This window comes from Filicampus tigris, chromosome 14 (genome assembly GCF_054856515.1).
Source record: "Filicampus tigris isolate MCC_2025a chromosome 14, RoL_Ftig_1.0, whole genome shotgun sequence".
NCBI classification, from domain to species: domain Eukaryota; kingdom Metazoa; phylum Chordata; class Actinopteri; order Syngnathiformes; family Syngnathidae; genus Filicampus; species Filicampus tigris.
In genome coordinates this window covers 8,055,857-8,069,148 of record NC_141230.1, presented here as the reverse complement: position 1 = coordinate 8,069,148, position 13,292 = coordinate 8,055,857, and the positions used below count along the sequence as shown (strand labels likewise).

The following is a 13,292-nucleotide window of genomic DNA, read 5'->3' as shown; positions in this document are numbered from 1 at the left end:
ATGCTTATGTGATGTGAACTGGGCAATATTACCCAGTTGAACGACTGTGGCTTTGCGTGTGATCCTTTTGTCTGAGGTGTATAAAAAAAGAAAAAGAAACTGCCCAATCCACTACCATGACCCACCTCCTTGTCCTAGATTTTTTTTTTCTTTTTTGAGTTTTGATTATTTTTTGTATTCACCATCTTGGGATGACATCAACAAATATGGGAGTTTTCCTTTGTTAGTGAGATTTATTCAAAAATATGATTATTGAGGATTTTCCCTTGTTGGTGAGATTTATTAAAATAAATTGCACAAAAACATATCCACATTTATCAAAATCTATATATTATCAGAATACCGTGTCTGTGTGTGTTAGAGAGTGGCAAAATTCATGTCGTGTCAACGTCAACTCTCATGACCACTGTGCGGGCGTCCGGTTCCATCCGGTACCACCTAACCACAACATCCCTCCCCCAGACCCACAGCTGTGGTGTGAGACAGCCCGAATCACTCCCCGGGTGCTTAAAGAGAAGTCAACCCAAACATTTTTTTCAATAATATGTTCTATGCAGGCCCCCTAGTTAAAACACGGTATTCTGATTAATATTTAAAAAACTAGTGGATTAACTCTTATTATACAAATACAATATTTATCAGAATGTCTTGTTTCAACTAGTGGGCCTGCATAGAACATATTCTGGGAAAAAAATGTTTGGGTTGGCTCTCCGCTTTAAGTAGCCCCCTTCACCAGTGTGTGCCACTAACAGTGTTTGCTGTGTCAACTACAGTGAGGGCGGGTGAGTCAATTACAGACGTCAGATTTTGTCTACACGTGTGTTAACGTGACAAATAAAGGTGATCCTTGATCTTCTCATTAACTCGGCTGAAAATTAAATTATCAAACCAAACAAAGTGGTCCTAAAAGAGGGCATGAATATTCACCTGGAGCAATGACGGGGTACTTTTAGTTTGAATCACCAGCGGACAGAGTAATGATGCAATGGAGGAATATGAGCATTAGCTCTGGAAGAGGGAGGGAAAAAAACTCTCTCCTGCCACCTGGTGGTGTAACAAGAAATTGATTCATTTAGAAAAGGCATTTGTCACCATTCAACGTTTAGGACACTAACCAATAAAGGTAAAATAACCCAAACCAATGCTTTAGTTATTTTTTATTTTATAAATGATTTTGGATCAGTAATAATATTGTAATAAATCACCATATACGAGACACACACCTGATTGTTTATTACAATGTACAAAATATATCATTGCTGTTGCAAATACATGCATGCTGGATGGTAAATGGGCTCTAACTTGATTGTACAGTGTGTAATATTGTAACGGCATTTACTACAGCATTTAGCAACAGCTGCACTCATTGGAGAAAATTGCTCATAGTTCTAATACATTTGTCATTAAAAAAATATATATCTATATATATGAAACTGTAATCATGCTAAGGCAAAGGGAGGTTGTAAACTGTAACTAAGCATGGCATCAAATGCATATCGTGTCAGCACTTGGAAGAAACATGGAATAAATCCTAAAATATTGCGTTAATATTTAATAGACATATAGTATTTTTTAAATCAATGACAAAGTAGTCATAACACAGTAATGAACCATGAGTTTTGTTAGTACATGGCAGCTTATAATAAATGTATTTCCTCGCTACGTACGTCAGTCACTCATGAGAAAAAAAAAGCCTCCATCCGACAGACAGCTTCCTTTTTGCAATACAGAAGAAAAACAGTTCATAACTGTGTACTTATCTCAATTAGATCACAGAAGTTACTTGAGCCCAATAGCAGCGCCCCAAAAACCTCAGACGCCAGTCTGAAACAATGGTTAAATTGTAATTGTACGAATAAAGGCTTTCCCCTTGATGGAAGGCACACCCTCTCTGTGAGTTGACTAAATATATGCCCTTGGCCATCATATGAGCATTTTGCACAATAATCTGTAACAGTAACATTATTCATTTTTTACTGGCACATTGATTTGACTATTTGTTGCATTATTTCAAGCTCAAAGGCAGCGTTGTTATAGAATTAAGGCACTTAAAGTAACAGCTGGTGAATTTCACATCACATGGAGATGGCTTACTGGCAACTCAACTCAGTCAAGCATGCAGACAGACTTCCTGTCTCTGCCCGGTCATCGACTTCGTGGTCCAACCTCAGAGCTCAAAGGTGCGTAGGTGTTTGCCCGCCGAGACGGCTTTGATCACACTGGCAGGTAAACACTCCGAGTTTTCAGTGGTGCTGCCACAACACGACCAGTGCGGCTTTCCGGGATGACCCTTGTGGCTGTGGCCACACCCTTGGAATCCTCCTGCACACACAATCATAAAGTCATCAACTGCCAAGGAGGAAACATTGATCGCCTGTAGAATTTCACTGACACCGGATATGTTTACATTTTATAACTTCAGATGGAGGCGATGTTACCTGCTCTATGTAAATATCTGTCTGTCTTATTAAGAACCTACATGAGCAGGGGGAAAAAAGAGAAAAAGAAAATACACTACTACTACTACTTTCCTTTCACCCATTAAGGACTAAAGCGCCTTTCTCAACAGCTCCCCAAAACCTAAGGTCACCTTTGGAATTACCCTTGAAAACCTGAAGTTCTCCCAGAAATTCAACACTTCAACAATGATTAATATCTCAGCCCCTGTAGCAGACAGAAACATAATTCCAAACGAATTAAAAAGCCTAGACATGTGGCTTTCACACAGGCAGAATTTATTATTAATGTTTCAATCGAAGATGTAAAAATAACAGTGCAAGAGAAGCACTATTTAAATTTTTTAAAAATCGAGCTGGTAATTACCATCCTCTATTCTGTGACAAAGATGTCAATATCGTAATTGTCTACAAACCGTATCATATCACGTTCGACTGGTTCCACTGGTCGTGCGCGTCGTCTATATATCACTGCCGTTACTTACTTTAATCAGAGCTCCCGGCGATCGACGGCGTCCGCCATTAGCCTACCTACGGCTCGAAAAAATTCCACGACATCCTCCGCGGTCTGGCGACACCGCCACGTGTGTATTCTGATGCATTAAGTTGGCTAAGAGACGGAGAATTGGATTCAAAAAGGACGGTGACGTATCCGCCCCCCCGGTTTGAAAGGTAGAGAGACGCAACAGCGCTCCCGGCTCTAGTGGTAGAAACGCGGTTATGCGCTCCCGGGCTTAATGGGATAAGTGACAAGCATACTGCTTTGTAGTGCTTCCATTAAAACAACATGCGTCATTTCTGACTCCACCACGACCCAAACACTGATATTTAACTAAATTGCATCATCAAAAATAGTCCATGTTATTGAGTGTGACAGGATTAGTGTAATGTTAGGTTCTCCAGTTTTCGTACCGGGCATCGTTCCTGGACAGCCGCAGCGAGCCTCCTTGGCTCCTCCACTGGAGCAGAAGGAGCAGCAGTGAAATATTCCAGTGTGATGCCTCAGCTTCTTGGTCACATTCAAAACAAATGGCGAACCCTACAGGACAAGGACGCAAGTTGCTCTATGAGCCAAATTGATTCTAAAAGGCGTCAAGATGTTTGGATGCTGACTTCAGCTCCTTAGGCTAATTTATCATTAAAAGAGTTCTGGCTATGAAACTGCACAGCAATCTCATTTTTTTTTACATTTACCTTCTACGACCTCAATACTCTTTTCCATATCGTCGCTGTTGGGCAGAATCCTCGCACTATCAAAATGCCAACTTTTCAGGGAATCCAAAAATAACAGCTTTCTTGAGTTCCCATATATCATTTCATTCAAATTGTAGTATACCTAACATTTCTATCATATACCATTGCACAGTCACTCAAAACAACACTACGCCAAAAATACATTCCATCGCTAATTTATTAATTAGATGAAAAAATAGATGATTTATTTTACGCTGGCATTGATGAAAATAGTACAAACGTGGAGCCAGCGGAAGCCGTCACTTCAAAGTCCGTGGTCTTGCCGAGCCAGAAACATGCATTTTTATCCGCCACAAATGCAAACGCCTGTCCTGTGTCATATTCAGAAATGCCTTCTTAAAGAGGAAATCCTCCCAAACGTATTTTTTTTCAAGAATATGTTCCCTAGTTGAAACACGGCATTCTGATTAATATTGCGATTGTGGAATATCAATTAAACAGCAAAAATCCACCCGTTTTTAGACATCTTAGGGGGCAGCCATTTTGTCATTTCTGTCTACTGAAAATGACATCAAAGTTGCTCAGGGCTCAACGACCAATCACGGCTCAGCTTCAGCCGTGATTGGTCATTACCTGGGCCCTGAGTAGATGGCCGCCCCCAGAGATGGCTAAAAACGGGTGGATTAACTCTTATTCCACAAACGCAATATTTATTAGAATGCCTTGTTTCAACTAGTGGGCTTGCATAGAACATATTCTTGAAAAAAATATGTTTGGGTTGACTTCTACTTTAACGGTCTTAAACCATGAGCGATGCAATAAATAAAACAATGAGTCAACTAAATAAATCAATAAATACAGTTTACACAGCCTCCGCAGAACTAGGGAATAGAAATAGATTGAATTTTGCAACACTTCTCATAAATTGTGTTCAAGACCAGCACTGTATTTGTTTTCACTCTATTTTCACTACTTTAAATTGGTTAATATTGAGTAAAATTAACAGACAAACTGGGGTTGTATACTAAGTATACTAAAAAACATGCCACTTTTCATCCAAAGAAAAAAATATATTTTTAGAGGAATTTCTAGGAAGCGTTTGAGGTCAACTCATTTTCTAGTCTAAAGGATTACCCTTCCTCAGCCTTGTAATTACTGTAGCCCAGTACTTTTTTTCATACACACGACATACAATACACACATAGGTATACTTAAGGAAGTCACATGAGTTCATGTTGTACCTTGACATGTTGAGCTTTGACACAAACCCACACAGAGTACGTTCCAGCCTCGTCCGGTGAGTAAGAAACTTTGTAGGAGCCGTCTTTGTTATCCACCACTGTGCTTTCCACCACGCTGAAAGAAAAATGTGAGTTCCTTTAACAAAATTGCACATACGTCAAAACCATCATGAACTACAGTATTGTTTAATAAATCTCACAGGACATCATAGCACATAGTGAGCCAACATTCAAATGCGAGTGATTGATTGCTTCGTGCTTTGATATTTTTGGGATACAAGGACATCTTTTTTCTTTTTTTTTGTTCTCTCACCATTGGGAGTCCAACATTTCCCAATGTGTTTGATTTGATCTCAATCAATCTATCCATCAATTTTTGATAGTGTTACGTATGTCTTTACTAAGTTTGAGACTTGTCCCAGCTGACGTTGGGCAAGAGGCAGAGTAAACTCTGGACTAGTCGCCAGCAAACCCCAAACACAAGTTTTTGTCATCATTTCAGCTCAGGTCAGCAGTAGTCACTCGGGTTCTGTATCAATTCAAGTATCCTGGCGCCCATTGTTTATAAACATTCCGAATCTATAGTCTACATAAAATGGATGGATGGATGGATAGTGCACATGTTCTCACCAGTTTTTCTTCTCCCTGTGGACGATGCTGACCAGGACGTGATCCCCACCACGTGGCATCTGGTCTCCGGCAGAGTCTCTGCAAACCAGTGTGAAGTGAGCCTGTTGGCCCTCACTGGCCTGCTGGAGACCTGTGGACACAATTTTTTAATTAAAAAAAAAAAAAAAAGTGTTACAATCCCTCCAGGGAGATTCAAACTCAAACTGCGATATATTTTTTTTTTAAAAGTCAGAGTGAAAGACGTTTGGGGATTGTGCCTTGCTCACCTTCTCCATCTATAGTGCACTTGTTGGGGTCCAGGGCCTTAAAATGGATCACGCCCACCACTGGGTAGCCGCTCAACTCCCCCGCCAGCCCCCGGGGATCAAAGCGGATACCGCTGCCGTCATCCGGGACGAGCGCAGACAGCTGGTCATCACAGCTGCTCTCCGCCAGGCTGCTCAGCCTCCTCAGCGTCACGCCCTTTGCGCTGAGGATCTCGGCATCTGAGCCACAGCTCAGCAGCCTGTCGGCGAAGTCCACGCCACCCCGGATGTCCGACAACGCCTGCTGCAGCTGCGCCCTCTGCAGATGCAGCTGATTCCTGACGCACAATGAGAATGACTCCTAAATTAACAGCATGTCAACATTCGAAACAATTTACAGCAGATCAACAGCCACGATGTCATTACAATCCCAAAGACATATTTATATGTCTTTTCAGAGACCAGCCATTCAATCCCAGGAATTTATTTACATTTTTTTTCAGCATTAGGGTAAAAGAGGGTACGAAGATTTCTGGTACTTTATGAGTTAGGAAGGTCAATTCCCAACATATAATCCAGCATTCCAAGGTCCAACATATCTGGATCTAACATGTAATCCAGCATGTCATTTAGCATGTAGTGTGACATGACAACATCCAGCATGTCATCCAGTATGTCATGTCATGCAACATGTCATGCAGTAGGGAATCAAACATGTTAACCAGCATCTGTGACCTGTTATGCATGTAATATATGCCAACATCTAGAATGTCACGCAACATGTCATCCAATACGCAACATGTCATTCAGCATCTACATCCAGCATGGGTCAGCATGTTGGTATCATACCTGCGTTGGAGGTGAAGCTCCTCCAGGCGACGCAGCAGGGCCAGGCAGTGAGCTTCCACTGCACTGGCGTAGCCTCGAGCGAATGCCCTCACCTCATTGGCTGTGGCCTCCACTCTAGTTTGCAAAGCCTCCTGGGAAACCTCTACCTGGGGAAGGTAATAAAAAAAAATGCTAACAAATGAAAGAGGAGGCGCAAAAACCAACTCGTCACACCTTCTGCAGTGTCTGCTCCAGTCTTTGAAGGTGAGGTCGCAGGCGGACAGTCGCCAACGTCCTGATGCGGTCCCCGTGGCAACCAATGACTTCGTGGGCGGGACAGCAGCGGTGCTCGGAGTGCAGCGTTGCGGCACATTCCAGGCACACTGGCAGGTCGCAGGGCTGGCAGAAGAGGTTTAGCTCCTGGCCGGGATGGACAGCACACAGGACGGGACGGCAGAGGCGACCGCGAGACTTGAGATCCTGCAATTGCTGAATGGAGTGAGACGCTGTACGCGTTTGACGCCTGTGGATGACAGCATCACTGTAGATCAGTGATTCTCAACACATTTGTGTGCCCTGAGAGGTCATTCAGGTGAGCCGTAGAAAATGATCCAATTAACAACTACAATTAACGTTGTTATTATCATTGTTCATCTATCTATGCGGGTTTCATAATGTGACAGGCAGAACAATTAGTTCTTCTTAACTAGTCTTCTCCTAGACAGCAGAAGGTACAAACGAGCAGAGACAAGATGTATCAATAGGTTTTTATACCATTTTTCTTTGGAGGTGAGCCGTGAGATTTTTGTAATGTAAAATATTGAGCCTTAGCTCAACAAAGGTTTATCTGTATAGAATAGATAAATGCTCAATAGTGTGTGTGTGAGTCTTAGTGGAAAGCGATGTTCAAAAGTTTGGTATCGTTTTGAGCTTATACCACCTGAGGATAATGGATGGATGGATAGATGGATGCCGCTTACACTACATATGTCTTCCAGCATGTGAAGGCATATTTTCAAAAGCTGGAAAAATAGTGAGTTTACTGTGAAATGGAGCCATCCTAAAACCTTCCTTTGTAGAGAAATTGTTATTTTTTAATCAAAACTTATAAAATACATTTCTGCCATTGTCCTTTGGTTGTTTCTGTTCACAAGTGTTCTAGTTCAGTATTTTTCAAACTTTTTTGAGCCAAGGCACATTTATTTCATTGAAAAAATCCCATGGCACACCACTATCTGAAATAGTGGAGAAAAAAAAGCTTATTATAACAATATAAGTTTTATATTGTTTATATAAGCATAATAATAACAATAACAAATTAGATCATTTCATCAATAACAAATTAGATCATTTCCCACGGCACACCTGACAATATCTCGCGGCGCACCAGTGTGCCACGGCACACAGTTTGAAAAACACCGCTCTAGTTAACTTTTTTCATGGCAACATCGCCCATTTAAATTAAAACAATTTTATGTAAATAATACATTGATCTATATCATATGTATTTATTTTTATCACTCTTGTTTTGACTTCACTCTTTCACTAGATGTTTCTAATGTTGCACTGAAGCATCAAATCTGTTTCGACACAATTTTAAAGAAAGCCTCCCTTCATGAAGCTTCTCCCGCCCATTTCTAATTCTTGAAACTACCTACATTTAGGAAAGCCTCATAAAAAACATCTCGAATGAACAAGAGAATGGAACAAATAGTCTAAAATTGTGTTATTTCATGTTGTTTTGGTGCGCTTGAGGCACTCATTTTGCATTAATGTTTAATAATGTTATTTGAATCTTTGATGAACTGGCGCTGTGCTTTAATTGCCATGTGATGTAAAAGCTATGTTGTTAGCAAACAAAAAAGGCGAGAAAAATACTATGACGTTCAAGAGAAAGTAGTAGCGTTGTAGAAGTTATCGTTTTATCATCGAATGCACGTGTTAATGACGATAGTGTCTGTTTTGTTTTCTTGTGTTTTTCAATAAAGATTATGTTTAAAAACAAAGGTTAACGCGAAAGTACAAGCTACAACAAGAAAGTAAAGCGGAAGTAAATAGTCGTGAAAGAAGAAGTACCTGTGCGCCTGAAAACAGAACTCACACAAGTTGACACAGCAGACCTCGCAGCGGCTCTCAGCCCGTCCGTCGCCGCACAGGTCACATCCAAGCGGCCCGTTGCTCACCAGGGTTTCTAGAAAGACTTCGTCTAACGCCAGATGGTCGGTGCTCAGCCCGGCAGGCCCCGAAGGCGGAAGGTCCACTTCGGAGTCACATTTGGGGCAGAGCACCGTGACGTTGACCAGTGTGGCGTTTTCTTTCGTAGCTCCTCCGTCCCCGCCCTCCTGTCCTGAGCCGTCCCGGTGGCGACTAGCGGCCACCGAGAAGGGCTCCAACTGTCTAATACAGTCCAGGCAGAAGGTGTGCAGGCACGGCAGGATTTTAGGCTCCCGGTACAAGCGTTTACACACGTTACAAACCGCCCTGGGGTTTACCGGCAGTCCGTCTTGTGTTATTGACGCAGTTGTCGTCAGCTGTTCGGAATGATCGTTTTCTTCGGACATTGTTGGTGCCGAAAAAAACAAAACAAACTTGGGGACCAATTTGGTTAAAAAGCCGTCAGTGCTGAAGGAGAGTCTTGGTTATGTCCACAGTCACTCCCATGAAACTGTAGTAATCAAAACAAAAAATATATTTTTTTAACTTTACCTCATCAGTTAAAATCCCACCGGAATGCACTCCTTGGTGCTTGCATAGCTCCAATGGGACATACGACACCTCCTCATCGGTGGGCCAATGGAAGAGCGCCAGGGTCCAGCAAGGGCGGTCCGAACACTTTTAGGGACCCTCATATTTACACCAAACGTACCCATAGTAGCCCCCTCTACTGGCAGGAATGAACTAAGCAACTTTTCATCATACTATACACTGTAGGTCCGTGCGAGGTCTGTGTGTACACTGTATTTATTTTATTTTATTTTTATTTTTTATTTTATTGAACATATAAACAACATGAAAAACACGAAGGAAACAAAAAACCAAAACAAAAAATCAAAATAAAGGGTCAGTACTTACCTTAATTCAGTAAAGTTTATATGTTCAAGGGGAGTAGGAAGAAGTCAAAAACGTGTCGAGTCCTACCCCTTGTTCACTATAAAATACTGGAAATCATGTTCTATTAATACTAAGGTGGGTTATTCATAAATACATACACACATATACCTGAGCATAACCCATATAAAAACTAAACTAAAAACGCTTATTTTACATATATACAATGTAAACGCTATAAATAGAAACAAAAAACAAAAGTATAAATATAAACAGACATGCACCTATTATACACGTGTATAGATAATCATATTCATAAACCAAAAACTAAAGACAGTTAATTAAGAGTTTCACTTTCATTTCCTGTGTCTATACTTAATTAATATATTTTTGTAATACTATATTTCTAAACCTCTTTTTAAATACTGAAAATGATTCACAACTTTTCAGTTGTCTATCATAATTATTCCATAAATTCACACCTTTTGAAGAAACACACATTTGCTTTATGTTTGTTTTTGTCCTTGATTTTTTTTAAAGACGCTTGTGCCCCTTAACCAAAAACAACCATCTCTGATTTTGAACAGCTTCTGGATACTGTGGCAAAGTTGATTATATTAGGCTTTATACATTATTTGTGCTGTTTTAAATTCAACTAAGTCATGGAATTTGAGAGTGTTTAACTTGATAAATAATGGATTAGTTGGTTCTATATAAGATGAGTGGTTAATAATTCGTATGGCTCTTTTTTGTAGCTTAAAGATAGACTGAGTGTTTGTTTTATAAGTGTGTCCCCATATCTCCACACCATATGTCAGGTATGGCAGTAATAATGAGCAATATAATATATATAAAGATGCCTTATTTAGGATATCCTTGGTTTTATAAAGGATACCTATAGTTTTGGAATTTTTTCTTTTAACATTTTCTATGTGTGATTTCCAACATATTTTTTCTTGTATAACAACTCCAAGAAATTTAGTTTCATATACTCTTTCTATTTCAATAGAATTGATGATAATTTTGACTTTTTGTTTAATTTGTTTGGTACTAAAGATTATACACTTAGTTTTGTTTACATTCAGGGATAATTTTTTAGTCAAACCAGTTTTTTAATACATTTAATTATTTTTCCACAGTCTCCAGAAGCTGCTCAATGTTTTCTCCAGAGCAGTACAAAGTTGTATCATCAGCATGTAGAACTTTTTTTTAAAACTTTAGAAACACGGCAGATATCATTAATATAGTGTATAAATAGTTTAGGGCCAAGCACTGACCCTTGAGGTACCCCATGAGTTATCTTCAACTTGTTTGATTTTAAATTGTTAAACTGTACATACTGTGTCCTGTCATTTAGATAGCTTTGAACCCATTTTTTTGCCAGACCTCTTATACCATAAGTCTCTAATTTTTCCATTAATATATTGTGATCTATTGTATCAAAAGCTTTTTTTAGGTCAATGAAAACACCAACAGTAAATTCTTTTTTATCTATACTGGTTGCGATTTCTTCCACAAGTCCCATTACTGCCATAGTTGTGGTCCTTTTCTCTCTAAAACCATACTGGTTTTTGCTTAAAAGATTGTGTTTTGTAATAACATGGTCAAGTCTATGTGAAAATAGGTTTTCCAGAATTTTTGAAAATTGCGGTAGTAACGATATTGGTCTATAATTAGTAAATAAGTGTTTGCCTCCACTCTTATAAATCGGAATAACTTTTTCTGTTTTCATTTTTGATGGGAAGACACCAGTTTTAAATGAGGTTGCACAACATGTATTATAATACTCAGTCAGTGGACTTTTTCTTTTTTAGGGTTTTAACAATATTTAATATTTCTGTATCATTTACAGCATTTAGGGACATAGTGGCAGAATTATTCTGTATATATTTATCTATTTCATATTTATTATTATTTGACTCTTCAATGAATTGATTTCTACAATGATTCAGAGGGATTGTACCACACTGGTGTCATATAATGACGTACACCATGCACACACATCCACGGAGCGCAAAATCTGTCTGCCTGCGCCTCGATTGAATACATCAAAAATCATGTTAGACCATGTGCGCTGCAAAACAAATCTGCTTTTGAGAAGTCTAAAATTGCTGGTTGCACCATGGGCGTGTAATAAAATATAATACACAAATGCCTATGGTCCACCAGAGCTGGGCAGTCCATCCCTGGGCCGGACCGGTCTGACCGTCCGGCCCGGCCGGATGCCCATTTTTGGGGCGGAGGGGTGGGGGGTGACAAATTTAAAAAAATGGCTAGACTAAGCATGGAAAGGAAGTGGATTGTAGTCGGGCCCACTAATCGGCCCTCAAGCGTGTGACGTGCTCGCGAGGCGGCCAAAAATCATCTCAGCCTACTCGGTGAAAGGCTTCTTTTTAGGCTTCTTTCAAAACAACTTGTGTCCGGGAGTATATTCAAGCTGCGCGCAGTATGGCACATCATGCACTTTCCTACTTCCGGAAATACGCCGTAGCAAAACTACTGTGTAGCGGTTTGCTGACGTGCTTTTATTTTGAAGGCCGGGAAGTGTGAATGAGGGGAAGTGTGGAAAACAAGTAACTTGTTGAATGCTTGCAGACTTGTCGTCTGTTGGACCCAAATAATTATACAATACGACAAAACCAACCCCAGGGCTTGCAATGGAAGTAAGTACAGTACACGCAGCTGGGTAAGTACGTGAGTAAGTGACACGTTTGAAGCGTGTCCACAGCGGGTTTGAAGAGTAAGTTAGCCAGCTAATTGTCTTTAAATAAACCTCTTCCGTTAGCGGGGGCATCAGGCACGTTTTTTTTGTTGGGGGCAGGGGGGGTCGTAAGGGGGCGGGGGTCGACAATGTTTATGAATATGGCCGGGGGGTTGCGGCCGGAAGGGTACCCAGGTCAAGGGTGGAGGGTCGCGGCCGAACGTGCTAAAAAGGGTCAAGTGCCCAGCTCTGTGGTCCACCAAAATCAAACACACTAACCTGGACCTACGCTGCACACAAATTATGATGCGCCCCTTTTTATGCAGACCGCAATTTACTCTGTGTCACCAAATTGTTCGATGTTAGACGTCTGCCAAATTCCCAAACACGGTCAACTAGCCTTGCCCTGGCACGAAAAGGAAATTGTGACAGTTTTTATGCCAAGTGCACGGGCGCCTGTCTACCAAAATTGGGCATTAACAGTCTGCCTACTGAATCTTAACAGAAGATCGATCATGCGACAGGAAAAGAACCACAGGAAAGAAAAAAATCAATAACACAATGATTTCAACAGAATAAAATACCTTCTTCAGTGGCTTAGTCAGAGTCCTGACCTCAACACAAATGGGATGCTGTGGCATGACATCGAGAGAGCAATTCATACCAGACATCTCAAGAAAAATATTTCTGAACAAAATCAGTTTTGTAAATAATGGTCCAATAATCTTCTTCAGCCCTGTACTGGTCTGATCTCTATAGGAAATGTTTGGTTGAGATTTTGCTTCCAAAGGAGGTTCACATACATTCCCACCCTGCACAGTTAATGTTTACAATAAAAACATGGGGAAAAAAAACATCTATCGTTGTGACTTAGATGAGGGTCAGCTCATGTAATGAACAATTTATGCAGAAATGCAGAAAGAGTTCGCAACTGTATAAACGGCAGAGT

General features: G+C 40.5%; 1 protein-coding gene across 1 annotated transcript; it reads right to left on the bottom strand.

Moving 5' to 3' along the window:
• Nucleotides 1-1,142: 1,142 nt before the first annotated feature.
• Nucleotides 1,143-9,393, bottom strand: trim45 (tripartite motif containing 45). Its single transcript, XM_086052447.1, has 8 exons — nucleotides 8,671-9,393; nucleotides 6,829-7,117; nucleotides 6,616-6,761; nucleotides 5,788-6,104; nucleotides 5,522-5,651; nucleotides 4,892-5,006; nucleotides 3,369-3,495; nucleotides 1,143-2,322 (listed from the first exon to the last, which is right to left on the bottom strand). The coding sequence occupies exons 1-8, from the start codon at nucleotides 9,153-9,155 to the stop codon at nucleotides 2,168-2,170; spliced, it is 1,764 nt and encodes a 587-aa protein (XP_085908573.1). The 5' UTR covers nucleotides 9,156-9,393; the 3' UTR covers nucleotides 1,143-2,167.
• Between the last annotated feature and the right edge of the window lie 3,899 nt (nucleotides 9,394-13,292).

What these genes read in the sequence shown, in the direction of transcription:
- trim45 (XM_086052447.1), bottom strand. Translation starts at nt 9,155, where the DNA reads ATGTCCGAAGAAAACGATCATTCCGAACAGCTGACGACAACTGCGTCA. An exon ending in TGGAGCAGACACTGCAGAAG is followed by an intron (nt 6,762 to 6,828) that starts GTGTGACGAGTT and finishes TACCTTCCCCAG; the next exon opens with GTAGAGGTTTCCCAGGAGGC. An exon ending in GAGCTTCACCTCCAACGCAG is followed by an intron (nt 6,105 to 6,615) that starts GTATGATACCAA and finishes ATTGTGCGTCAG; the next exon opens with GAATCAGCTGCATCTGCAGA.